A 26,050-nucleotide genomic window follows, 5' to 3' on the forward strand; every position below is an offset into this window, starting at 1 on the left:
TTTCTGCAGATAATTTGAAAAGTCACTTCTAGCAGATTGTGTCTCTTCTCGGGTCTGTGGGAGGGAACCTGTCACGCGGCGCCGTAAATCTCACTGGCCGGGCTCCTTGATGTGCGCCCTTCGCGGAGCGGGTGATGCCCCACGGAGGGGCTGGGCCGGCCAATCACAGCGGGCACGTGCTGGGGAGCTGGGAGGCGCGCTCCTGCTCCGAGCCACAAGTGGGCGGGACTTGTTCTCAGAGAGAGTTCCAGGGCATTCGTTTGGCAAGGGCAAAATGAGCTAGCTTTTGGAGCATTATTCTTTGGAGCTGCTCCCGACCTTTCCTCCTGACCTGGTCACATGGGGCATGGACACCCCCGTGCTGTGTCGACAGGGGTGGGGCGAGGAGCAGGCTTCAAAGGGAGGGAGGGGACTTGTGAAGCTGCGGAGGAGAGCCCTGGAGCACTCGGGCTGCCTGCCAGATGTTTTCCTTTCTTTTCTCTTGCCCCGCTCCCACCCCTTCATTTTGTTTAATATTCATTTTGGCCAAGAGATTTGCTACCTATGGCAATTCTCCATACAAGCCACTCAAAGAAGCAGACGGCTTGGCTGAATGTTCCATCAAGTCTCCAAACGTGTTCAAGAGATGCTCCCAGGTGTGAGGGTGATTAGGTGGCTGCGTGTGGCCAAGGACATCTGTCCGTGGCTGAGATGGAGCAAAGCCAGGCCTGTGCCTCAGAGCAATGACAGCCAGAGGCCCGCTGAGACCCTCCTCTGCTGACAGAAACGCACCTCCGTCACGCAGTGGGCGCGGACCCCCGGAATGGGCAGCCTGAGGCCGGCCAGAGCCAAGACTTTGGGCAGAGCTTTAACTGTGCCTGGCCAAAGTGACTCCATTTATAAAAGGGAGAAGTCACCTCTATCCTGCCTATTTCCCCAGGGTGTTAGAGCCAAATGATCCAATTCAAGGGGACATGGTATTTTGCAAAACAAAAATATCCTGGAAGAGGCAAGAATGAAAACTAGGATTCAGGGCAAGGCCCCCAAGTGCTTGGTGTGCGCCTGTGTTCCTCGTGCCTAGGAGCCTAGCCCAGCACCTGCAGTGTGGTGTATGCTCAGTGAATGCAGGGGCAGATGAAAGAATGACAAAAAATGTATAATTCTGGGCCAGACCGTGGCCCATTCAGTCATGACTTTTGACGCTAGTGACTGCCAACTTGAATATGCATCAGAATTAAAGAAAGGGCCTTTTAAAACATAGCTGCTGGGTACCACCTCTCCCCCTCCCCCAGATTCTGATGCTGCGGGTCTGGGGTGGGGCTAGAGAACGTGTGTTTCTAACATGTCCCCAAGGGATGCTGACGGTACTAGGCTGGGGATCACCCATGGCTGAGAACCAGTCCTCTGAACCAAGGATCCACAGTTAGTTTGTAGCCAATCAGCTGAATCTGGCCAGAGGATGTGCTCTGACTGGCAGGCGGGAAGGAAAGGACGGACGAACTCTTCTTCAGCTGGGGAGAATCCTCTCTGTTTTGTCTCCGTTGCGACCACCCTGTTGTGATGACCCTTGTGGGATCCCGACCATTTGTGACCTGCCTGGCGTCTAAGGCATTTAAGTGTCGAATCTGTGATCTCGACTGTTCCACCTGCTTTCTCTGGGCCCATTTTGGAGTTTGGAATATTACTCTGAGCTCTTCTAGGAGTTCTTCCTCGCAACCTGAAACTGAGTGCCCCGACCTGAATCAAGGATGAGGCCACTTCCCAGCTACGGAGCCTGCACCCAGGATTCCTCCTTCCTGGGCAGCACTCACAGGAGGAACGGATGCCTGTGGGGTTTAATTTCTCGGCATCTTTGAGGCAGGAGGGGGGTGGGTTTGAGAGGCCACAAGCCCCGTTGCGCCTAGGATTGGGTCACCAGGTCTGGGGGCCCCCGTGCTGCTTCTGCCTCATGGGACCACCCTGCGCACAGCCTGTCCAAGCTCCTAATCCAGCCTCAGGAGGCCTATTAACAAGCTCTGACCCTGCAAGGCCTACAGAAACCACCCAGTGTCGGACAGACGCGGGATAATCAGACTTTGAGGCCCTGTGAGGGCCCACGGGCAGAAGTCACCCTTCCTCTACTCAGGTGCACTGGACCAAACCAGGGCAACATTCTGGTCTGAGCCCCTCCACACCCTCAAAGCCACTGACCTGCTACCAATCGTTGATCTGTGGTTTAGAGCAGTGGTTTTCAAGGGTACACAGAGAGAGGCTTCACTCCTCTTTTTCCTTCTTGGTCTCAAATGTCTCTTCCTCAGGGAAGCCTTCTCTGGACCCGAGAGTGGGTCAGATCTCTTTGTGGCCACACATCCCTTGTTCTGATCCTCCCACTCTGGAGGGTACCCTCACTCCGCTCCTCCCATCAGAAGGAAGTGACTCTATTGGTCTTGGGCACTGAGGTATCTCCAGGATAGTATCTGATCGACAGCAGGCACTTTTATGTGTATTTTGCCACACTTAAAAAAAAAAAAAATTGATACCTGGCCCCATCCCAAATCAATTCAATCAGACTCTCTGGGGCCTGGCCTGGGCGTGAGTATTTTAATAGAGGAAAAAAAAAAAAAAGACACGCAGCTCAATGTTAGTTTTAATTATAGTAGATCTTTGTGTGCTTGTGATTTTTATAACTGAGGAAAAGCAAAAATCAGTCAACCAATCTAAATGAGAAAAATGCATAAGAGAATAAGTTAGTGAATTAGCAAGTGAGTTGAGGTTAAGTGAGACCCAGACTGGCCTGGAGTCAGTTCCAGACTTCTTCTGGTTTTGTCCCTTTCTTTAAATATGTCTATTTTGGGCACCAGCTACCCAGCTTCTCAACCAAAGAACCTGTTTGCCAGGAGCATTGGATGAGATGGCACAAGGGACCAAGGTTTGGGAGTCGGGAAGGGCTTGGCCCTCAGGAGCCCAGGTAGACACATCAACTCCAGGGCCAGGCCAAGGGGCCTCTCCAGCTGGGGACAAGCCAAGGGTAGATAACCTCCTCCCTATCTTTGCGTTACACAACAGTTACTTCTGCTGTGGTCCGTGGAGAGTTTCTGAACTTGTCTAAGTCTCGCTTCCCTACCGTCTCAACTTTAACCCAGACTGTTAGCAAATAGACTCTAGTAAATTCACAACAGGCCATCGGAGCAGTCAGACCCACTGTGAAAGGGTGAGCCCCCCGCTGTGTTCCAGCAGCACGTAAATAGTGCGCGACGGTTCTTGGGACTGTTGTCCTTTCACCAGGCTGGGTTTGTCAATGTCGTTTCTACCTGTGATTATAATAAAGGGCATTTTCAAAAGGCTTTGATGGCCTGTTAGGTTCTTGCTGAAACTAATTCAAACTCTTTTCTGCTTCCATGTAGAGTAATTACCGTGCTGGATATTTTCCACTTCCTCCTCCAGATCCACTTTCCACCCTGCGCTGTGGCCTAGAGGCTGATCTCAATGGATCTCATTAACTAGGCCCCCTTGTTCTCTGGCTTCCCATTGGGTTTGGCCAATGAGAGGCCCTGGCGGGAGACCAGAGGGCGGGAGGAGAGAGCGGCCGGGGTAATAACTCTCCTTGTTCTCTCTCTGCTGGGCGGTGGCCTGGTAACGGCCGCTTTCCTCTCCTGAAGGTCAGAGGCTGTTGGTGACTCTCTCCTGTAACTACAGGTCTCCTGATCCTGGTGACTGCCCCCGGCCCTTGTCACTTCAGGCCTAGAATGGTCACAGTGCCAGTCCCAGGATGCTTCATTGCACCTTGTTGGCTTCTTTTCCCTCCCACTGCTGGCCTTCTTTCAGGTCTCCTCATTCACCCCTGCTGAGGGTCCCACCGTGTCTCCTGCCTAGATTCTGGCTGACATGGTTCCTTTCACAGGTCTTGTTTGAATGTGTTCCTAGCCGCTTCTCTTAACTGTAGGGAGCAGTGACGCCAAGGTTATGGGTCCGACCCCTGCGTGGGTCGGTTGCCATCCTTCAGTGGTGGACTCTATCCCAGTCCTGGTGCACTTAGTTTCCTCCTTCGAGTCTGGAGAGTTTGGGCATCTCTGGAGCCATCATGTGGCATTCCCATTCCCTGAGCACCCTTCTCTCCACAAGCGCTGGATTAGAGGACGTACTCAAGTTTTTTCCCACATCCCACCTTGCCGGGGAGGAATGATCTCCTGCTTCCTACGGATGAGAGAACGGAGGCCCGTGAGTTTGTGTGGTTTCCCTGAGGTCACATAGCAACTTTGGCGAAGGGAACAAGACCTGGCTTTACCCTGTGGTCCAAGCTGGTGTGCTCTGCGGTGGGGCACACAGCCTCTGGCTACAGGAGTGTAAATGTTTTATAACAACTGGAAAAATGGACCGTTAGTGAGTCTACAGATACCACCGGTAAACCCAGCAGGGCAGGCTGGTAGCAGCTTCAGGGATGGTGGTGAGCCATGCAGAGATGCTTGGAACCAGCAGGAATCTTCACTAGCGAAGGCGTCCACCTGGGCTGGACTGTGTTCGTGAGACCTGCAGACTGTTCTGGTGGTATTCCACGGACCTTGGCCTTGTCCGGACATGTCTTTCTCCGGAAGTCCTGCAGCCTCCGTTTCTTGAAATAATCTCTGAGAGGACCACGTGGAAGCTGCCTGCGCCCCGGCTGGCACTCTGACCTCAGGCATCCACACAGCCTACTTCCTGTCACTGATGTGACCCCGGAAGCACTTCTCTTTCTCTTCTCAGGGCCTGAGGGTGGGGACCCAGAGGCTCAAGACCCTCGGGCCTCAAAATGGATGGACTCAAAATATAATTTATTTCTCAGGAAGTTCTTTCTTCCTTTCTTTTCCCCTCCCTCGCTTCTTTCCACCTCCTGATGCCCCGTCTCTTCAACGCTGGTGTGGCATTTTGTACCTTGTATCACGCTTCTTGCTGGTGCTATTCGGGTCTTTCATTCTTTTTTTTTTTTTTTTTTTTTTTTTAGATTTTTTATTTATTTACTTGACAGAGAGATCACAAGTAGGCAGAGAGGCAGGTGGGGCGGGGGGGAAGCAGGCTCCCTGCTGAGCAGAGAGCCCAATATGGGGCTCGATCCCAGGACCCTGGAATCATGACCTGAGATGAAGGCAGAGGCTTAACCCACTGAGCCACCCAGACGCCCCCGGGGCCTTTCATTCTTATCAAAAGTTTAATCTTCTGCCTAGCAGCCTTTGGATTTTTGAAAGGTTGAAAACAATTGCCCAGACTCACACGTGGCATTTTGACTCAGCCATGCTTTAGGTCTGGACACAGGCTAAGGATCTGAATGCCAAAATGACTCCTCTGAAGAGTGACATTTAATTGATTGATTGATTGGTTCTACACCCAGCCTGGAGCCCAGTGTGGGACTGAACTCATGACTCATGAACTCATGACTCCGAGACCGAGACTTGAGCTGAGAGCAAGAGTTAGACGCCCCCCAGATGCCACAGCTCAAGTGGAAGTAACCCCTGGTTCATTAGCCACAGGTGGCTTGTGGCTTCCATACTGGGCAGTGCCGTTCCAAATGAAGGATTGTTTCCCTGAGAACTGAACAATCAGCTATTATCCAGAGCGTGAATCACCTGCCCACCCAAGGTTGACTAACTTTTTCACAGCATCAGAATTGCAATCCAGGGATGCCTGGGTGGCTCCATTGGTTAAGCGTCTGCCTTCGGCTCGAGTCCTGGGATCAAGCCCCACATAGGGCTCTCTGCACAGCAGTGAGTTTGCTTGTTCCTCTCTCTCTCCTCCTGCTTGCTCTCTCTCTCTCTCAAATAAATAAGTCAAATCTTAAAAAAAAAAAAAAAAGGAATTACAATCCAAATGACCCAGGAGAGTTAATTCACTGGGTATTAACAAGCACACACTAGGTGCTTATGACCTGTTTATTAACCTTGAGTAAAGCAGTTTCTTATACCCAAGAGTTACTTGATATATAATTTGGGGACCATTTTCTCTAAGACCCTGATTTTTTTTTCCTTGTTGCTATTAAACTTACATCACTTCAGCAAATTTGGGTATGGAGCTTGCCAGACTATTCCTGTTTCTGTGTCCAGTCAGCTTCTGTGTCTTCCTACTTTCATCCCTGACCACATTGGGACCTTAACCAGGGGTGGCAAAGACTTTTGAACCCCCCCCCCCATACCACCACCACGGTCTGACTTAGTAGCACACCTTCTCGGAGAAGTGAGCTTAGGGGACATTCCCAAACTCATCCCATGCGAGGCTTTCTACAGTCCTCTTATCAGGGAAAGCCGTCCTTCCTGCGTGCGTCTCTAACTGACTTTGCCCGGAAGGCGGAGTGGTGTTGAGTGGCTCTTACCCGGGATTGCTGGTGCTTCCGGTAGAAGTCAGTCACGTTAAAATCATCCAGGTTGACCAGCAGACCCTGCTTGCACATCTCACAGGTCTTCACAGCGCCTAGATCCGCTCCTTAAATTAAAGAATTCTTTGTTACATAAAACTTTGGGTCTTTAAAAAAAAAACAAAAAACTTTGGGTCTTTACGTGTTGACCCTCTGGGTCTTTGTGTGGACATTTTGGGAGTGAACTTGTGTGTATTAGTGACTTTTTATTTTTTAAGTCAGACATCTTCTGTAGAAAAGGGCCTTGAATCCGAGATCTGGAAAATGTCCTTCATGATAATTTTCATTATTATGCAAGCTTCATATAAGCGAAATCCCCGTGACTTTTAAATAACAGGTCTTGCTTTCTGTTTAAATATAAACATACTGGTTCATAAAATTGGAATTGCTACATGGAGGCTGAGAGTTGGTGACACAGGAGGTGTTTGCCAAAAAGAGGGAATAGTGGCCTGTGTTGTGATGGACGTAACACAGGTCCAAGCAAATAAGTAAACGAGGACCCAGCTGATGGCAGAGGCTGTTCTCAGTCCATGGTTTCAAAAATCTGCCTTAAGGGCTGCCTGGGTGGCTCAGTGGGTTAAGCCTCTGCCTTCAGCTCAGGTCATGATCCCAGGGTCCTAGGATCGAGCCCCACATCAGGCTCTCTGTTCAGAGTTCAGAGGCCTGCTTTCCCTTCTCTCTCTGCCTGCCTCTCTGCCTACTTGTGATCTCTCTCTGTAAAATAAATAAATAACACCTTAAAAAAAAAAAATCTGCCTTTACACTCGCCCAGGTGACTTCCCACTCAAGAAAGTGAGGGAGCCGGGAGCCATGGGTGGGAACTAGCCCAGCGATATCTGTGGCCAGTACCTGAGACCAAGCTCAGCCTCATCTGGGAAAAGAAACTTGAGAAACCTTCCTTTGTTGCAGTGGGTTTTCTTTCTTTTTTTTTTTTTAATTTTATTTATTTATTTGACAGACAGAGATCACAAGTACTCAGAGAGGCAGAGAGAGAGGAGGAAGCAGGCTCCCCGCTGAGCAGAGAGCCCGATCTGGGGCTCGATCCCGGGACCCCAGACCACGACCTGAGCCGAAAGCAGAGGCTTTAACCCGCTGAGCCACCCAGGTGCCCCCTTTTCTTTTTTTTTTTTTTTAACATGCATCCTAGATCAGCACTTTTTCTCTATTTATCCTAGTCCTCAAAGCAAAACTGGAAGATGGAAGAACTGTGCTGTGTTGAAACAAATAAGCTCTGTGTCTTTTCCCCTCGTCTGGAGGCTGCATTTTTGCTAATGGTGTCCCGGTGTTTATTTTATGCATTAGCAAAATAGAGGACTGATGAGTGTTCTGCATGTATTTGGTAAAGACAGGGCTTGTGCAGTTTCAGACCCCAGTTCTATCTTGCCTCACGGGGGACATAAAGAAATAGTAAATAATAGAGAACTTCAAAAGACAAGGATGAGCGGTAATCCCATGTCCGCATTTTGTTTGCTTTTTTTTTTTTTTCTTTTTTAAAGTGCCATTCTCTAGTACTTTAGGCTTCTGAGTGTCCCTTGGGTCTTCCGAGCTGAATCCCACTCAGCACACTCCTACTGACATTGACATTTACAAGCATTTAGCAGGGTTTCCGTAACACGTTTCACGAGTAATTTTTTCCTGTGCTAAATGTTTAATTGGTGCAAATTTGTAGTAAGATAAAAGACCGCATGGCAGAGTCATTGGCAGCCAAGATCCCCTTGTTTCCTCCCTGTCTGAAGGACTGAGTACCCAGCTCACTAGGGGGAGAGGAGTTTAAGCAACTTGGGTGGTGGGTCTGGGTTTCTCCTGCCTGGGAAGGTGCTCAGGAGGGAAACGGGATCAGGGAGGAGACAGTTAATCTGATCGTCCCACTGTTCATTCCTCTTTCTCTGGAGGGGCCATGGCCACAACAGGATGAGACTCTTAGGTCCCCCCGCCGGGCTGCCTGGAAGAACCATAACCGAGGAGGAGAACATGGAAAGAGGAGAGAAAGAGGATCTTGGCTACGGGGTAAAAGGTTTTCAGGGAGTTGTGTCTGAAAGACACAGTGGTTATTTGTCATTTGGTTCTTGAGTTGCTGTTTCCTGTATTTCTGTTCAAGTTGCCCTTCTTCCCCAAACCAAATTTTAAAGAAATCCCCTGTTCCCTGCCAAGAAAATGCCAGCTGACCTACCCACATGGCTGTATTTGGGCTGTAACCTCCTCAGGGATTTGAGAAGGGGCTTCACACCCAGTTACAAGATCTGCAAAAGCCAGAGCTGACAAAGCCAGCATGCGGAAATCTCTTTATCTAATATGGTTCTAGAAAATTCAATCAGTGCCCTTTTCCTGCCCCTACTGCAAAATTGCAGCTTTGCTCAGTTTCTTAGGTGACACCCTCCTTCCCCCATAAATAAAAGGAAGCAGAACTGTTTTTGCCAGGTGTCCATTAGCAGGCATGGCTTGCTGTGTGTTTGCTGAGGTTCAACCGCTGACTATTTTAGTTTCCTTCCTCCTGGGAGGGGTTCTTAGCATCTCTGCTTGGGCGGGGTAGGATTCAAGCACAGATTCCAGGATTTTTCTCTCACAAAACTAATTTCTGTCCCATCATTTAGAGGCAACATTTAGTCCCACTGCTATCCATCGGGGCTGTGAACGGGAGCCCTGTGCTGGGGGCGGGGAGGGGGGGGCATGGGTCTCCTGGCAACTGCTCCTGGAGCTGCCGTCAAGGCTCCGATTCCCACACTGTGGTGTCTTGTTAATTATATGGCGAGGCGCTCCTGCCGCTCTTCCTTCCCCACCTACCTGATGTTATTTTCACTTTCAGCCACTTTTTCAGGCACTCCTGATGAACAAACTGCAGGCTTCCCACACAGCCGCAAGGCTCCAGGAGGGGGTTGGTTGGGGAACCCCCGGCTATCTGACAGATGCGACACAGGTCTCCCTCCTCCTCCGAGTCCTCCTCCAGGAGACTGAATGGAAAACAAGCCCTGGTGACCGGGGGTCTGCGCAGTGTCTACAGACTACAACTACTACTACTACTTCCCAGGACGTTAAAGGGGGAGGCCCGGCCAGGGCTGCCCGGGCTCCCCCACGGCTCCCTCTGACCCTACTGAAGATTCTTCCCGGTGATTTATAGTGGGTGCACGGACCCTTGTATTGGACTCCTTGGCAGTTACGGACACGTGAGAGCCTAGTGCCAGAACCAGGTGGTGGACAAGGCTACAGAGGAAGACCATGGAAAAGGCCGGGAGCCCCTCTCCCAGAAGTTGGTGGTGCGCCGTGTTGGCGAGTGTGTGGGATCTGTGGGCAGGAGGCCTGGGTTTGAGGCTTGCCTCTGAAACTTGGGAGTTTGATGACAGTGGACAAGTTATTTAAGTTTCTCAGGTCTCTGTTCCCCATGCATAAAGCCAGGTGATGATAATACCGCCCCTGCCTAGCTGACAGGGTCGTGGGCAGACGGGATGTCATGATGGCGGTGCGCTGTTCTGCAGACCATGAATGCATCTAGTGTCTGGCGAAGCATTTGTACACAGAGATCGCTCAATAGATATTGGTTGGGATGATGATGAAACAGTGAACCTGGACGTGAACTCACTAATAGCACAACACTTGGCCAACATATTATGCGAACATTCCAGAATGTAAGCTGCTGGAATCTGATGCAGATGGAATTATGAAAATGGAAGCAAGTATGTTTTTGTCCAATAAATGATGAGTGAAGACTAGCCAGTTGATGTTCACCTAGGGAGGATCTAAGAAGCCCAAGACATGTTCTTTAGCATCCTCATGGACTAGGGACTGTCTGGTCAAGGAAAGGAAACTGGCTAGAGACTGAAATCAAAGAAGAGGAAGAAATGGGCATTGTTCTGGAGACAGACATATGTTCTCAGTTTCTTCAGAGACTTTCCTCCCCACAGGAAAGGGAAGTCACTGAAAAGGAACAGAATTAGAGTTTTCCATTATGGGCACAAACAAAAAAAGAGCTATACCATATTTTTCAAAGACTCAATATCTCCAAGATGTCAGTTCTCCCCAGAATAATCTGTAGATTCAATGCAGTTTCAGTGAAAATCCCAATAGGCTGACTTTGAAAGGTACATAGTCAAGGACCCTGAAGGAACAAAATGGGGAGGGAGGTTTTGCGCCACTGGTTACCAAAACTTATAAAAGTTACAGATATTAAGATGCTGGGGTATTGGATTAGGAAAAAAACAAAAAACAAGAAGAAACAACAGGCCAGAACAGAGAGCTCTGAAACAGACGTGGACATTCATAGTTCTGTTATATGACAGACGTGGCTCTTCAGTTTAGCCCGGAAAGATCCTGCAACAGCTGGACATCCGTGAAGCATACCTCACACCACATATTAAACCTCACTTCACATAGAAGTCCAAAATCCATTTCACACTAAGTGCTAAATGTGCAGAGTAAAACTGTAGCAATTTTATTTTTTTAAGATTTTATTTATTTATCTGATATATAGAGAGAGACAGCGAGAGAGGGAATGCAAGCAAGGGGAGTGGGAGAGAGAGAAGCAGGTTCCCGCTGAGCAGAGAGCCCAATGCGGGGCTCGATCCCAGGACCCTGAGATCATGACCTGAGCTGGAGGCAGACAGACGCTTAATGACTGAGCCACCCAAGCGTCCCAAAACTGTAGAGATCTTAGAAGAAATTAGGAATCATCTCATAATGACCCCAGGTTGCAAAAGGAGTTCTTCATCAAGACAAGAAGTTACAAATCACAATCCATAAAGAAGATGGGTCCGTTTGACTTCATGAAAATTAAGAATTCATTGTCATTAAAAGACATCAAGAAAGAAAAGACAAACTACAAATTGGGAAAAGATATTTCCAACACATGACCGTTAAAGGATTAGATCAGTGGCCAGAATGTATAAGGGATTCCTAAAATAAAAGAGAAAGAGTCTAAAGGAAAAATGGACACAAGATATAAATAAGTATTTTCAGAAGAGGAACACAAATGGTCAATTGACATTTAAAAGAACACATAAAATGCATAACCTCATTTACAGTCAATGAAATTCAATGTAAATTAAAGCCACAATATCATTTTATTCCCATTAGTGAGGCAACATTTCGAAAAGTCAATCAATGTAAGGGCTGGCAAAGAAGCGCAACGATAGACATTGCTAGTGAGACAGTAAAAGGCCGTTATTTAGCATGGGGAAGCTGTGCTAACCTCTAGCTCAGCACTCCACCCCTAGATAAATATCCCAGAGAATTCTTCCCATGGGCACCAGGAGACATTTGCAAGAACATTTATGTGGCCCTGTTTGCAGAAAACAATAGAGAACCCCAATGCCCATCAATAGGAAAACAGCCAAATTGTGGTATATTCAGGTAACGGAATACCTTGTGTCATGAACACGAACAAAGTAAAGCCAAAATATCAACAAGGATGCCTCTCGCTAACGATGCTAGGGGAAAAGCAAGTCACAGCGGGATAGATATTCCATTTCTATAGGGTTCAGAAGTAATGCATTTCTACAGAATTAAAAAACACAAAATATTGTTAAGGGTTGTGAGTTCGAACCCCACATTGAATGTACAAATTACTTAAACAAATTAAAAATTTTTTTAAAAATTGAAAGCAAAGGAATGATAAATGCAAGAATGGTTTCCTGGGGTGGGGGGCAGAAGGGGTTGGGAGGGTGTAGATGAGGAAGGAAGATGAGATAGGGTGGGTGAGGGGCTCAGGAGTTCAAGTAAAGTTCTGTTAGCTGGAAGGCAGGCACCAGGATATTTGGGTTTTGTTTTATTTCGAATTCCCTAATTATTTGTACGCATTAAAGTAACTAGCCAAAGGGAAATTTTCAAAGAGTATAAGTGGCATTGAGAAATGAGCTTGAAATATTAAAATGAGGCATATTATAAAATATGAGCCGAAGTGTACTAAGAATTGCACTTATATGAAAAGATAAGAGACAGGAAGCAAAGTTTTTTTGTAGTACTTATCTCTGGATTATAGGATTACAGGTGATTTTTCTTTGAAGTTTTTATTTTCCTATTTCCTAAAATGAACATTTTTGAGATAATAAGAAAAGCATAAGGTTTATTATATACAGAAAAATAAAAGATGTCTGATAAAGTACACAAATCATAGCTGTTGAATGCATTGCCACACCGAGACGTGGATGCCCTTTTAAAAGAAATCATTTTTAGCCCAAAGACATCACTTTGGGCTGGTGGAAGCCCAGACTCCTGACAAGTGGGTCTGAAGGTATATTTCTGGGTAGGTGTAGATGGGTGTGTTTGAGGCTTTTGGGCCCTTAACCATGGGTCAGTGTGCTGCTAGTGTGCGTAATACGGAAAAGCAAAGGTCCCGCCAACAGGAAATTTACTCATTTCTGTAGCTGGATAACAGACCTAGAGGAGTAGAAGGGCTGCGTCCTGTGACCTGTCTTATCCCCCTACACTCTCATTCACTGCCATGGAATTTTCCCCCGTGCAAATGAATATCAGTTGGATAATTAATGGCCCAAATGAGCTGTACTAACACACACAAAGAAGGCTTGCATTCAAAGAATCCATTTCCAGATCAGTAAGCCAACATTAGGGTGTGGTGACACCTGTCATAAAGGAAACGGCCGAATCCTGACATGATGTCTAAGGAAGGCTTTAAAAGGTTTCAAATTTCATAGCTGTGAAATATCCCCAAATCATCTTACAAGACAGTGAAGATCAAAGATAAGAGTAATCCATAAAAAAGACCTTCTGTCTCTCCCATGCATGAGAAAGAACACAGGAAATGGAAGCAGGGTCACCCCAGTGTAGCCCTGCAGAGAACCCAGGTAACCATGGTAACTGGTTGGAACCAGACTTTTGGTTGGAAAGATTCAAATTCTAGAGCTGTTGGTTGGATTTGTGCAAAGTCCCATGAGAGAGAGCTGGTGAACTTCAAGTGCAGAGTGGTTCACTCTCTGGGGAGATAACAACCTTTTTATAAAAAATCCTGCTTCCTGAACTTAGAGAACCGGAAATAACGTGTGACTCTCTTCGCTTCTGTGGCCATTGCTGAAGCGCCTGGGGCCAAAATGAAGTTTAATCCCTTTGTGACTTCTGACTGGAGCAAGAACCAGAAATGGCATTTCAATGCACCGTCCCACATTCGCAGGAAGATCATGTCTCCCCCTCTTTCCAAAGAGCCAAGACAGAAATACAACGTTCGGTCCATGTCCATCCGAAAGGATGATGAAGTGTAGGTTAGTGCGAGGACACTGCAAAGGTCAGCAGATTGGGGGCGCCTGGGTGGCTCAGTGGTTTAAGTCTCTGCCTTCAGCTCAGGTCATGGTCTCAGGGTCCTGGGATCGAGCCCCGCATCGGGTTCTCTGCTCAGTGGGGAGCCTGTTTCTCCCTCTCTCTCTCTGCCTGCTTCTCTGCCTACTTGTGACCTCTCTCTCTGTCAAATAAATAAATAAAATATTTAAAAAAAAAGTCAGCAAGGTCGTCCAGGTTTACAGGAAGAAGTACGTCATCTACATTGAACAAGTGCAGCGAGAGAAGGTGAACAGCACAACCATCATGTGGGCATTCCCCCTCGCAAGGTGGTTATCCCTAGCTTAAAACTGGACAAAGCCTGCAAAAAGATCCTTGAACCAGGGGCTCCTGGGTGGCTCAGTGGGTTAAGCCTCTGCCTTCGGCTCAGGTCATGACCCCAAGGTCCTGAGATCGAGCCCTGCATCAGGCTCTCTGCTCAGCAGGGCGCATACTTCTCCCTCTCTCTGTCTGCCTCTCTGCCTACTTGTGATCTCTGTCAAAAAAAAAAAAAAATTCTTGAACGGAAAGCCAAATCTCGCCAAGTAGGAAAGGAAAAGGCAAATATAAGGAAGAAACAATTGAAAAGACGCAAGAGTAAAGTAATCTTCTATGTGACTTGAAATAAAAACTGTTAAAATGAAAAAAATAAAAAATCCTGGTTCCTAATGGCTGGTGAGAAACACAGCAGTTCAAAACCCCTTCCGTCTAGCAAACTTGCCTTCCTTAAAGTTACAGTAACAGTATTCAAGGAAAAAACACTTCGGGAATACTGAAGAGATTGAGCTAGAAGACCAAACATTTCCTCATAGATACATGTATCTTAAGAGCAACAAAAAAGACAATTTCCTTGATATAAGCCACATTAAAATGCCAAAGAACGGCCTGTCTATGAGTTAAAATTTCCATGATGCTCTAATGAAGGCATTGGTTATTTCTACCTGGGAAACACAGAATTTTTTTAAAAAAAAAGTGTATACATCTAATTATGAAAATTCCTCACCTTTCCTGTAATTTCTTGAGTTTCTCAGGGTCTGCCTTTATCTTAATGGCTTCCTTTTCATCTGTGAAAGCAGAGACTGCCAGTCTATTTCCATTATCATTTTGATTTGGGGACTCAGAGACTGCAAAGAAAGTAAAGGGTATGTTTTCTTGCAGGGACCCAGGCACAGGCAAATGGCCTTGTATGTTCATTCTTGATGGAGAGGAGCTGGAAGACTCCACCAAGGACAAGTTGCTTTGAGGATTTAGTGAGAGGTCTTCTGTGTACAATAGAGCCCCCCGCGATGGGCTTGTTAAAGTAACATCTTCTTCTCCCCTGACATCAAATTCATGTGCACTGTTCACCGGAAAATAACTATGGTTTTCGGCACTGACAAATGGATTCCTATTTCTAATAGGGGACAGTGGTCGACGAACACTAAACCTTGAGTTTTCCTCTGAGTCTGCACTCGGAACGAAGGTAGATGACATTGACGAGTCTACTGGAGCATCCTCTCTCGTAGCAGAATGTATTAATGATCCAGGAGTGTTGTAAGATGACCTCACTGGTGGTCTGGGAGCTGTTGATCTACCAGAAAGAAAATCGTCAAGAGAATTACTAGAGCTGTTTAGATAGGCATGCCAATCTCTTTCATAATCATGGGTACCAGACCGGTCTTCCATTGAAATACAATCTCTAAATACGTTTTCAGCATTGAGGTCACCATCTAGACTAGATTTGGTGTCCCATGAAGGAAAGGTGCTGTTCTCATGTTTACTGTTACCATTGTCATTCTCTTCAGGAGATCCTCCACGAGGTAGCTTGGCGTCTTGAAACTCCCTTGGCCCAAGAGGAGGCGGCTTGGTCACTGGCCCCATTGCGTTGCTTATTCTTAATGAGCCATAACTGGACTCATTTCTTCTTACAGAATTAGCTCTCCAATTTTCAGGGTTTTCTTCGAAATTTTTATTTTTGGCCTGAGTAGCTGATATCCCAAGAAATCGACTTCTCTTGTGATTGGGAGGAGAACGAGTTGGGTGCATACCAACCAACAAAAGTTCTTCCTCTACAAGAGTCTCTTCCTCAGTGTCATCACCTTCTCCTCCAGGATTTAATGATAAAACGGAATAAAAATCTTCGTCTCTGAACCTAAATGGTGCTCTTCTTGGTCCTCCCGGGTTGGTGGTTACGAGTGGTGACCCCAAGGACTCGCTCAACACTTGAGGACTGTTTGTTCCTTGGAAGGCCTGGCGTAGGCCTGGATATAGTTCATTCTGGGAAACAGCACTTGGGTCTCCTTTTTTGGCTTTCTCAGGAGTATCCTCAGTCATGGTCAGTAGCTGTGAGGATGAGACGAAGTTTCTTCTCTCTCGAGTTGGCCTCTTCAGCTTAGTGTCACTTGTCCACATTGGGCCCTCTTGTTGAACTACTGGATCTGCATGGAGAAAAGACAAGTTTGTCGTTTTACTATAGATGCTCATGGATGAAAGACCTTTAACACCAACACTGAGAATCTCTCAAGTCAACGAAGAAGCCTAGAGAAGGAAATATGCATAGTTAAAACGGCTGGATGTACAAAAGGACGACAGTAGAATTAGCTTCCTTTTACTGTTCCTTTTGTACATTTGTGGAGCTTAGGCTGGTTCTGGGGAGAAGGGGTGACCCTGAGGATACAGATTGTTTCTGTGGAAGCTTTTGGGAAGACTGTCCAGTCCAGGTCAGCCGGGGCTGGTAATGGGTATGTCTCTCGAATGATGGTTTTCATTCCAGTACTTATGGAGAAGAAAAACCAGCCCTCCACGAAAACCACCAATGCCTCCTCATCTGGTTTCATTCAGCGTACATTTACAACACACAGCTTTGCAAAATCTTAAGGAAAATATAATCTACCTTGGCAGATGGGGTGGGTAGGCTCTAGAAGCTGGTGTCCAGTTACCCTGATGATTTTGGTTACATTTACTGCTTAGTGCGATAAAAATTATAACTCTCTTATGAGATCATTCCCTTTTCTTTGTCATTAGCCCCCAGTCGATCTGTAACCTCTGGGTATGAGAGAATTCTTCCCCTACCCCCTGATTCTAAAGTATGAAGAGATGTACAGGAAGGAGGAGGCAAGGAGCCCAAATGAGTAGGAATTTCTAGCGGTGAAGTCATGTGGTCAAAACCTGCCTTATAAAAATGACTAAGCACTACTTACTGAGGGTGTGTACGGAATGGGCCAGGCACTATACTAACTGTATTACATACACACATTTGGACCTCACAACCCCATGAAACAGGTACCACAATCACACCACACTATAATCAAGGGCACCAAGGCTTAGGGAGGTCCCCTCACCTCCTGGAGATCGTATTTCTAGTAAGTGATGGTGCGATCACTTGAACTCAAGCCTGCCTGACGCAATGGTTTGTGTTCTCAGTCCCTACCCTGAGTCCCCCTTAAGGAACTGGGTGGCCTTTCCATTTCCTCATGAAAATGAGAATCCATTTAATTCATTGTGATGTTGTGTGTGCTGTTCAGTTTTTTACCCTCTCGATGAGGATAGGACACTGTAAGTACTTCTCTGATTCCATTTCTCTTTGTCGCCTCCTGGCGTCGGCCTTCCTACCCGGGTCCCCTCATGCCATCCTGCAGCATCTAACGAGGCACTGCTGTCCTTGTCGTTCAGCTTCTAAAGCCACTCACCCCACAGAGGGGACAGGACTCCACCGGCTTGGGAAGGCCTGTGTCGGTCCTAGCTCAGGCAAGGATTTGATTTGCAAATCCTCGGAGCATCTGGCCGAGCCAAGGGCCAAGTCAATACTGACTCACTTTAATTGAGGGCCTCCCGGGGAGCACCGGCTTCTAACGTCCTAATACTCTATAAGCCTCTTTTATTGTTAACTGCATGGGACACTCAGCGACGCGGTGCGCGTTTTTACTCATCAGCTCTTCCAGAAATCAGTTAAGCTCTCCTACCGGGCCCCTTGTGGGTTTTCGAAACCCCAGTAAGAGATGAATCAGCAATTCCAGGGAGCTCCGAGCATCTGGTACAGGAGTGGAGCTGGTTTGGATCGTGGTCTGAGGGACACATGCTTCTGTGTGACCCACTGAATTCTCTGGATAATTTAGGGGGAGGGTAGAGGAAGTGATAACAGGAGATTTGGAAACACAGGCACTGGTTGATTCCTTTTCATTTTGAATTTGATGAAGGGCCTCGGAGATCAGCTCACTAGTGCTGGGACCCGAATCTTCTGGTTTGTCCCTGAACAGGCAGCAGCCCCTCTGCCCCGAGCCAGTTTAATCTAGGCTTCAGGAGACACCAACGCAAAACGAGCCACTAGGGCAGCTTCTGAAACGGGGAACTGGACACTCAGCAGGAACCACAAGCTTGTTTCAAGGAAGCTATGGGGTGCCACCCAGCGACACTGGCTTCGGAGCGCAGCAGGATGATGCCTGTGGGTCCCAGCACAGCCCAGGAATGCATCTTCACCCTCTTTGTCACCATCACCACCTTCTCTTGAAAGGTCCGATAAGCCTTCCCTAGCGTGTTTCCCCTAAAGGTAGCAGGTGACACCATTGTATATTTATGCTATTTTAACCTGATTTCTTACGTCTGTCTGAGGGGGAGAAGATCTCATAGCTCTGGGACTCGGATGAAACATCCCCTTCGATATGCTGGGATGTGCTATTCATAGACCAGACCCTACAGATTCTGACGAATGCATCTTGGGCCCCGTGTGGACTTCAACTTAGAAGGGACGGCGCCTCCCACATCTGGGAGTTCAACGAGGTGCGATGGAATGTTCTACAGGCAACAAGATGAAGCCAGAAAAAGCCTGTCTGTCTGCCCTCAGGCTCTGTCCAGTCTAGACTTCATGTGCTTGACCAACCAGTAGTTTTCCTACATTCCAAGAGCCATAGACTTTTAGCTTTTTCCTCTGGTTATACAAGTAGTCACTCTTCATTTGGAGAAAAAAATGGAACTTTCAGAAGAAGATGAAGAAGAAGAAAACAAAATCACCCATAGTCCAAAACTCAGATAGCCATTGCTCCTGTTCAGGAACTCAGGGGTGGGTTGCCAACTCAAGACTCCCGGGTTATTTTCATCCTATGTAGGGCTTTGGCTCAACCTTTGAACCCCGAGGCAAACATCTTCACGTGGAGGCTGTATGTACTGGTTTACCTCAGAATAGCCCTGGTTATGTTTCTCCTGCCACATCTGTCTGTTCCCTGATGGTATTTGAATTTACAACTCCCAGCTCTCTTACCTAGCCTTACCTCTTCAGAAAACCAAAATTGGAATATTTGGGTACATCCAACTTTATGTCCTGCTTTCTTTCCCTAAGCTTTTTATTGTAAGCATGATCTCCTGCCATTAAATTCAATTATTTTCTTTGTTTTTTTTTTTTTTTGAGGGTTTTTCTTTCTTTCTTTTTTTTTTTTTTGACAAAGATCACAAATAGGCAGAGAGGCAGACAGAAAGAGAGGAGGAAGCAGGGCTCCCTGCTGAGCAGAGCGCCCAATGTGGGGCTTGATCCCAGGACCCTGGGATCATGACCTGAGCTGAAAGCAGAGGCTTTAACTCACTGAGCCACCCAGGTGCCCCAAATTCAATTATCCTTTGGGAACAGGATATTAAGTGTAGGTTAAGATACATTATATAAATGTATCATAATTTAACTCTTCTCCTATTCCTGGGTATGTAAGTTGTTTCGTGGTTTTTGCTGTTACAAATTACCCCGAGATAAATGTCCTTGCTCATACAACTTGGACTGTGTGTCTCATTAGAACAGATTCGCAGGCGTGGAATTGCTGCATCAAAGATTTGACCCTTCTAAAGACTTCACAGATGTTGCGTAATTCTGGTTTGTACCAAATGACCCTACAGGTAGGATATGACCCCATCTCTCAGAGCTGTGTGACCAGCAATGCATGCCAAGAGCTTGGCATATCTGACACAACAGTGCCCAGGAAATGCTACTCATTTCACTACCAGTATTGAGTATTTTAAAAACCTTAGCCAATCTGGGAGGCCAAATTGCTCTCATGCAAATTCACATGTATTACTTAGTGAGATTCAACTTGTTTTGTTTTGTTTTTGTCCAAATGTTTATTAGGTACCTGTATTTCTTCTGTGACATTATTTGCTACACCTCTTCCCATTGTTCTGTTAGGGACTCATGTTTTTTCTTATTGATTTGTAAGAGCTTTCTATATATTACCTCTTTGTCACATTTGTTTCAATTCTCTCCCTGATACAATCCAAACATCTGGCTCCTACTCCAGCTTATGCAAACCACTTTAGAATGTGAGAGAAAAAATTAGAGACTAGCGAGGACAAAATTGGGGGAAGACAAGGAGCCCTTATCCTTATGTAAGAGAAAACTGAATATATACCAGAAAATTGGGACAAATTCTCAGTGAATTTCAGGATAACAGAAGATGTCTTCTGGGTACAGGCGGAAGGCTGTATGAACCTCATGGGTTCAGGAATGTTCTATGCATGGGGAACCTCATCTTTCAGATAATATTCAGGGGTTTACTAAGGCCACTGGGGAGAGGGCAGGTGAGAAACTAATAATAGTTTGTGCCCACTAGAGCTGATCAATATATTATTTCCTTTAGTTATTTCAGCAGTACAGTGAGGTAGATTTTATTATCTTGAATTTTAGACAAGGAAACGATAATCCAGAGTGTCTACTTGATCAGCCCTTGGCTCTAAGGCTGGGAGGAAGAAGACCTGGGAGGAATTAGAAGACAAGTCTTCCCTTCTCAATAGGAGGTGTTAGATCACTAGGAGCCTGTGACATCCGGTTGCTATAGACTCAGGTATGCTCTCATTGACCCTGCTTCCAAGCCATCCAAGGCACTACCATGTCCTATACTTACAGGTGTCCACCAAAGCATAGATCACATGTTAAAATACAGCCGACTGCATTCATTGCGTGGTGAAGTGGGATGCTCAGTGGTTTCTCCAAGGGGCAGACTAGGTCCACGGCAAGGTTGGCTGTCAAGTGTCACTTTCTTTGGGTCCCATGGAGACCCTTTGGGTCCTATGTCTTCTGCCACCACAGGGGAGGGTAATGTGGTCAGTGGAGCAGCATGGCTTCGGAAGCTCAGGACTGAAAGAGGGAGTATGCACGAGTGTTTGGAAATAAAGCATATATTTATTTTGATGTTCTTTCTTACACACTGAGATCCTGAAACCCTGGATCAGAGGTGAGAAGATCCCTGTGGGACGTGAGCAGCCTGCCACCCACAGACACCCATCCATCCCTCCTGGGCCAGGTGAGATATCCCCAGAGTTGCACACTGCTTCTCCACCTCTCACTCCCACCCCAACCCCACCATGTGCCACCCAGATGCCCTTTCCAGAAGCCAAATGGCTGCCCTCCACTTAAAACTATGCACAATCACACTTAATGGAATAAATGGGAGAAGGAATAAAAACAAACTACCTACCAGCTCTACCTTTTCCTGGCAGCCTTCTTCCTCTTGAAGAAGGAACTTGAACTAGTGGTTTTCTTTCAAAACCTTTTAAGCATTTCGTTTTAAGGTACACTCTCCTCCACGTAAAAGCACAAGTGTCTAAAAACCATACAGAATTCACCAGGTAACAGTTCAAGTCAGTTCTCTTCAAGGACCAAGATGCATGAGCCATGAGTCCTTACCTGGTCCCCTGAGGGCCTGTGCCTTCAGTCTGCTTCTGTCCCCCAGCACTCTTGGGTTCTGCATTTCTGGGCTGACTGTCAGTCTCCCCAGGTTTGGCCTCCTCTTCCTTGATAAAATCTGTGATGCCTGGGCTGCTGAAAGGTGCAAAAGCTTTTCAATAATTTATTTATTTATTTATTTATTTTATTTTTATTTTTATTTTTTTTTTTACAGGAAAACAGCTTCTGCATAAGGAATGCTCAAAGGGCCCAGCAGTGGGGAAGTCAGTTAAGAGACTCGGCCCAGGTGGTCAGAGAAGAACTGGATTTGGAAACTGGTTCTGGGACCTTGGAGCTGTGTGAGCTCGGGAAGATCACTTCACCTCTTGAAGCCTCAGTTTCCCCACTTAGTAAATGAAATAATACCTAATTTGCAAAGTTGTTATCACCATGAATGAGTACCTGTGACACCTGCAATGCAGAGTCTATAAAGGGGTGTGTCCTTTTGCTAAGAAGTGTTTAGTTTCCCGTTCATAGGTGTTGGGTTGGGCATGTTGGTAACATTCTCAAGAACCATCTGCAGTTGGGACACACAAAGGCCCTCTCCCCAACTGCACTTCCAAGGTTGAATCATAGTCTATTTTGTTTCTGTATATCCTCAGGTGGTTTATTAGCAGCTCACATGGCCTTCCAGAAAGGTTCCAGGCATCTGGGCTAAGTATACCTGTTTCCTTTGCTATGTACTATGCACCACTGTGCTGGGATGACAAACTCACAGGAAGATGGTAGCTGGAATGCTAATGCGGGTTGAGGTCCCAATGAGTATTTTTTTTAAATTCCCATTTTGAACTAGGTTGCTAATTGGTTTGAACAATCTCACATTCCTTCCGCGCATAAGATGCATTAGCCCACGTGGAGTTTGGGGCAAGAGTTCCAGTATTTTCCATGCCCCTCTGCAAGTTCTTGGGTTTACAAGGCAGTTACATTGTGACGATCTGAACTAAATCTTTCCAAGAGAATTTGCTTGGCTCATCCCCTCTTGGACAGTTCAGAAATTTCACAAATGACCATGGCCAGCAGGAAACGTGGGTAAAACTGGGAAGGCCCTTGAGTTGTGTGCAAGAGAGAAGCCATTTTTGGCTCGTGAAGACAACCGGATTTATGTTCTCAAGTATAAGTTGTGGTTGCATGAGTAGTTTTTGTCCAGATTCAGGAAATGAATGAGAGTTCTCCATGGCGGCTCATGAAGCTGAGTTTAATACAATGATTAGGTACCCTCTGCTTCTCCTGATGGGCCCCAGGAGGGGAAGGCACTTGGTTCTGTGCCCCCCAAGAGAGGCTCATGTTCTATTGGGGACATGTTAGAAAGGGGGTTGCGGGTGGTGAAGGCTCATGTAGGGCAAGTTGGTGGAGCCTGGAGAGGTGACCAGAAGGGAGAGAAGGGAGTTCTCCAGAAACTAAGGATCTATTCTTCAGAGAGAAGAGGGTGGTGATGAGACACAGTTTCCCCAGCCTCGAGGAGAGTGGGAAGGGCTTTAACAGTACAGGACCCTGCATGCAAAAGGTGAGGGAGACACTTTCTCAGTACCACGGGTTTCTCCCTTGTCCCCTAGAACCTCATCCCAACCAGTTCCCAGCCATCAACAACTGCCTCCTGCCTTTCACCTGATGACAGGGCAGGAGGTGACAGGATTCTGACTGAGCAGACAGGGGACCAGGGAAGGAGCAGGCTTAGGGCTCCAGCCCAAAGGTCCCAAGGCACAAGGATGGTGTTTTGATTTCCAGCAGGGATCCCATCAGAATATCCACATTTCCTTCACATCCCGGGCAGCAGAACCTTACACTGTGCACAGCCTCATGCCCCCAGCCCTCTCCACACCCTCACACACGCCCACAGATCACAGGGGTGTGATCCTCCCTAAGGACCTTTCTTCCCTAGCCTGAACTAACCAGCAGTTCTTCCTAAGTCTGTTTCCAGTTTTTTTCCCCCTGACTCTGCTCTGACTCTGCTTTGGCCAGAACTTTCAGGATTCCTAGGACCTTTAGCATTTACATATTCTAACATTGCCTGAGGTACGCATCTTCTCTCTCCTACTGGTTGGTAAGCTCCTTAAGCATGAGGACCCTGTCTAACCAGCCTGTGTTGCCTTGTCTCCTGTAGGACAAACAGTCATTTCTTGGTGGGATTTGCAGGGCTCCCAAAGATGCGTTCAGCTACCCAGCTACTACAGGGCATTCCAAAAGTAGAACAAACTTTTTCTCGGGCTAAACATCCAAGATGACTTTAGATAACAGGTTATTTTGTCTTCTTAAAAAGAAGACAGACAGACAGAGACACAAGTAGGCAGAGAGGCAGGCAGAGAGAGAGGAGGAAACAGGCTCCCCGCAGAGCAGAGAGCCTGATGCGGGGCTCGATATCAGGACCCTGGGACCATGATCTGAGCCTAAGGCAGAGGCTTTAACCCACTGAACCACCCAGGTGCCCCATTGTCTTCTTGTTAAAAAAAAAAAAAGCTTTCTTCAAAGCACCAGATCTTTTAAATGATTTCCAAAAATTACCACATCGTGTCTGAGTTTTCAGCAAACGAAAGTCTTAAAGCTGAAAACCTGCAAATTGTTTTACTAGATCTGGCAGTGAAGCTGGTAGTGTGGGCAGGAGCCTCTGACTCTGGGCAGTTTGAACCTCAGTATTTACAACTGTGAAATAGGAATATTCCTACCTTGCTGAATTATTGCCAAGTTTAGCAGTAATGTACATAAATGGCCTCACTCAGTGTCTGATGTTTATTAGTTGCTCTAAATGGTAGCTGTAGCTTCTGCCATAAGCAGTTTACTATTACTACTACTATTACTACGACTAATTGGGAATCTGAAGTCACTCCCATGAGAGAACTGGACTGGACCAGAAACTTGTTATGCAGGTTTCATCGGTTGAGAATAATCTATTCAGCAGCCTTCACAGCTGTGCACTTCTTGCTACTCCCTCCCTCAATCTTCTATAAAATCCAAAAGGCAAACAGCAACTCCCTTTCTATTATAATCTGTTCAACAAATACCCATGTGCCTTTGCTATGTAATAATTCACAAAGATGAGTAAGACATTTTGGTCATGACCTTAAAGATTGTAATCCAATTTAGCTGTACCGTTGACTTCTTCCCTGTGATACCTTTAGAGTCTATGAAAAGCAAATTCTTAACAAAATATTCTTTTTTCACCACCTGAAATGGCAGTCACAAATGAGGCAACCTAAGCTGCATAGCTTGTATGGACCCTGACTGCAGTTCCTAATCCCCTTACCCGTACCCAAATTGAGCCAAGCTTCAGACCTCTGGGGCTTTACCAGGATGGTCCTCCCTGTGGCATGGGACTTACATTAACCAGCAGAAAGTCGCAAGTTATATTTACACTCTTCAGGGAGTAGGACAACCCTTTGCCTTCCAGAGAAAGGAGAGAATTGTGCTCAGGAGTCTCATTGTCACAACTCAACACCCTGAAGTCTGTCAGTGAATTTGGAGGAGACTTTGGTTTGCTTTACACCACACCCTCTTCTAGTATCTGAGCAAGCTGATGGCTCCGGTAGAAAAGAAACCCAATGGCTATTTAGATCAAATGTGTCTGCCCTAGTTCTCTTGATGCTGCTGGGACATGTCATTGTTGACTGAGTAGTTCTTAATTTGACCAGGAAAGGCGGGGGGGGGGGGGGGGGGGGGTAGTCATCTCATATTTATACAAGGCCCTGCTGAGAACCAAGCCCACATGAAGGTCCATGTTCCTTCCATGTGCCTGATCATCCGTCAGGTCTTGACGTCACTTGCCATACACAGACACGGTTCTTGAGAGACAACGTCGAAAAGAAACAGAGAAAATTACAATTCCTAAACCTTGACATCCCCTTCCCCCCACCGTTGACTAGGAGGTGCCAAGATTCTAAGAGCTGTCTTCTTTAAAAGCCATGTTGCTAAAAAAAAAAATAAAAACAGCATTGCTTCCTTTAGACCGTGGGAAGCGTTCGTGGTGCTGCCTTGGTGTAACAGGCAGCTTTCCGAACAGTCACAAATAACAGGCCTCGCCTATTCGCCGCTTTGGGTGTGCTGGAAACGTGCGTCGTCTCACATACCCAGAGGAGATCTTAATTCAAGCTTAATTATGTACCATAAATGTGTTTTATTTTGGAGCCCAGGAGGTGGGATTTTTGATTTGGGGAGATGTGGGGCCTAATAAGTAGGCAGGAAAGGGAATGTAAACAGTGACTGAGCCCTTTAATTTGTCCCCTCTCAGCGCGGTTCTCAAGGGGTTTCCAGTTCTAGCCTGAGCCTCGGGAAGCACCTGCCCCCTGCCCACCGCGCCACCCTCGTAGGGACCTGCGCGTCGTCGCCTTGCGCCCGGTCACGTGGCCCCTGGCTTCCGGGCAACGCGGAAGGGCCCCACGCGGGAGTGAAGAAATCCAAGGAGTCTCGCGAGATGACGGGATTTTATTGGCCGCTCACTCCTGGGCGCTGTGAGGGAGGAGGTCGGGAGAAGGGGCAGCGGGTGTCTGGTCTTCCTGTTCCCCTGCACACCTCACCGCCCTGGGTTGGTCGTGTGACCTCGCCCTCCGGTCCCCCTGCCCTCCTCCCGTCCACCTGTCTTCTGGAAGCCTTGCGTCTCCCTCTCCCTGCCGCTGCTGTGCTGTGTGCCTGGCCAAGGGCAACTTACCACACCAGGTAAATTTTACTGGGCCTCCTGGGGCCGGGCAGGCACAGCACAGGGGTCTCCACCGGGGTGGGGCTGGAGACGGGGAAGTAGCACAGGGTGGCCGGGGACTCGGGCACGGGCCCCGGGGATGAGGAGGGGGTGCTCATGA

General features: G+C 47.1%; 1 protein-coding gene and 1 pseudogene across 1 annotated transcript in view; one reads left to right on the forward strand and one right to left on the reverse strand.

Annotated features, from left to right (window-relative positions):
• MARCHF10 (membrane associated ring-CH-type finger 10) overlaps positions 1 to 26,050 on the reverse strand; it is a 74,585-nt gene that overhangs the window by 9,400 nt on the left and 39,135 nt on the right. The window contains exons 4-7 of the mRNA XM_045985470.1: positions 21,228 to 21,362; positions 14,595 to 16,008; positions 9,119 to 9,285; positions 6,296 to 6,405 (exon numbers count right to left, since the gene is read on the reverse strand). Of these exons, the coding sequence (XP_045841426.1) occupies positions 6,296 to 6,405; positions 9,119 to 9,285; positions 14,595 to 16,008; positions 21,228 to 21,362 (1,826 nt within the window). The remainder of the gene's footprint in view (positions 1 to 6,295; positions 6,406 to 9,118; positions 9,286 to 14,594; positions 16,009 to 21,227; positions 21,363 to 26,050) is intronic.
• Positions 13,350 to 14,192, forward strand: LOC123929603 (annotated as a pseudogene).

The sequence above is a fragment of the Meles meles genome, chromosome 18 (genome assembly GCF_922984935.1).
Source record: "Meles meles chromosome 18, mMelMel3.1 paternal haplotype, whole genome shotgun sequence".
NCBI lineage: Eukaryota > Metazoa > Chordata > Mammalia > Carnivora > Mustelidae > Meles > Meles meles.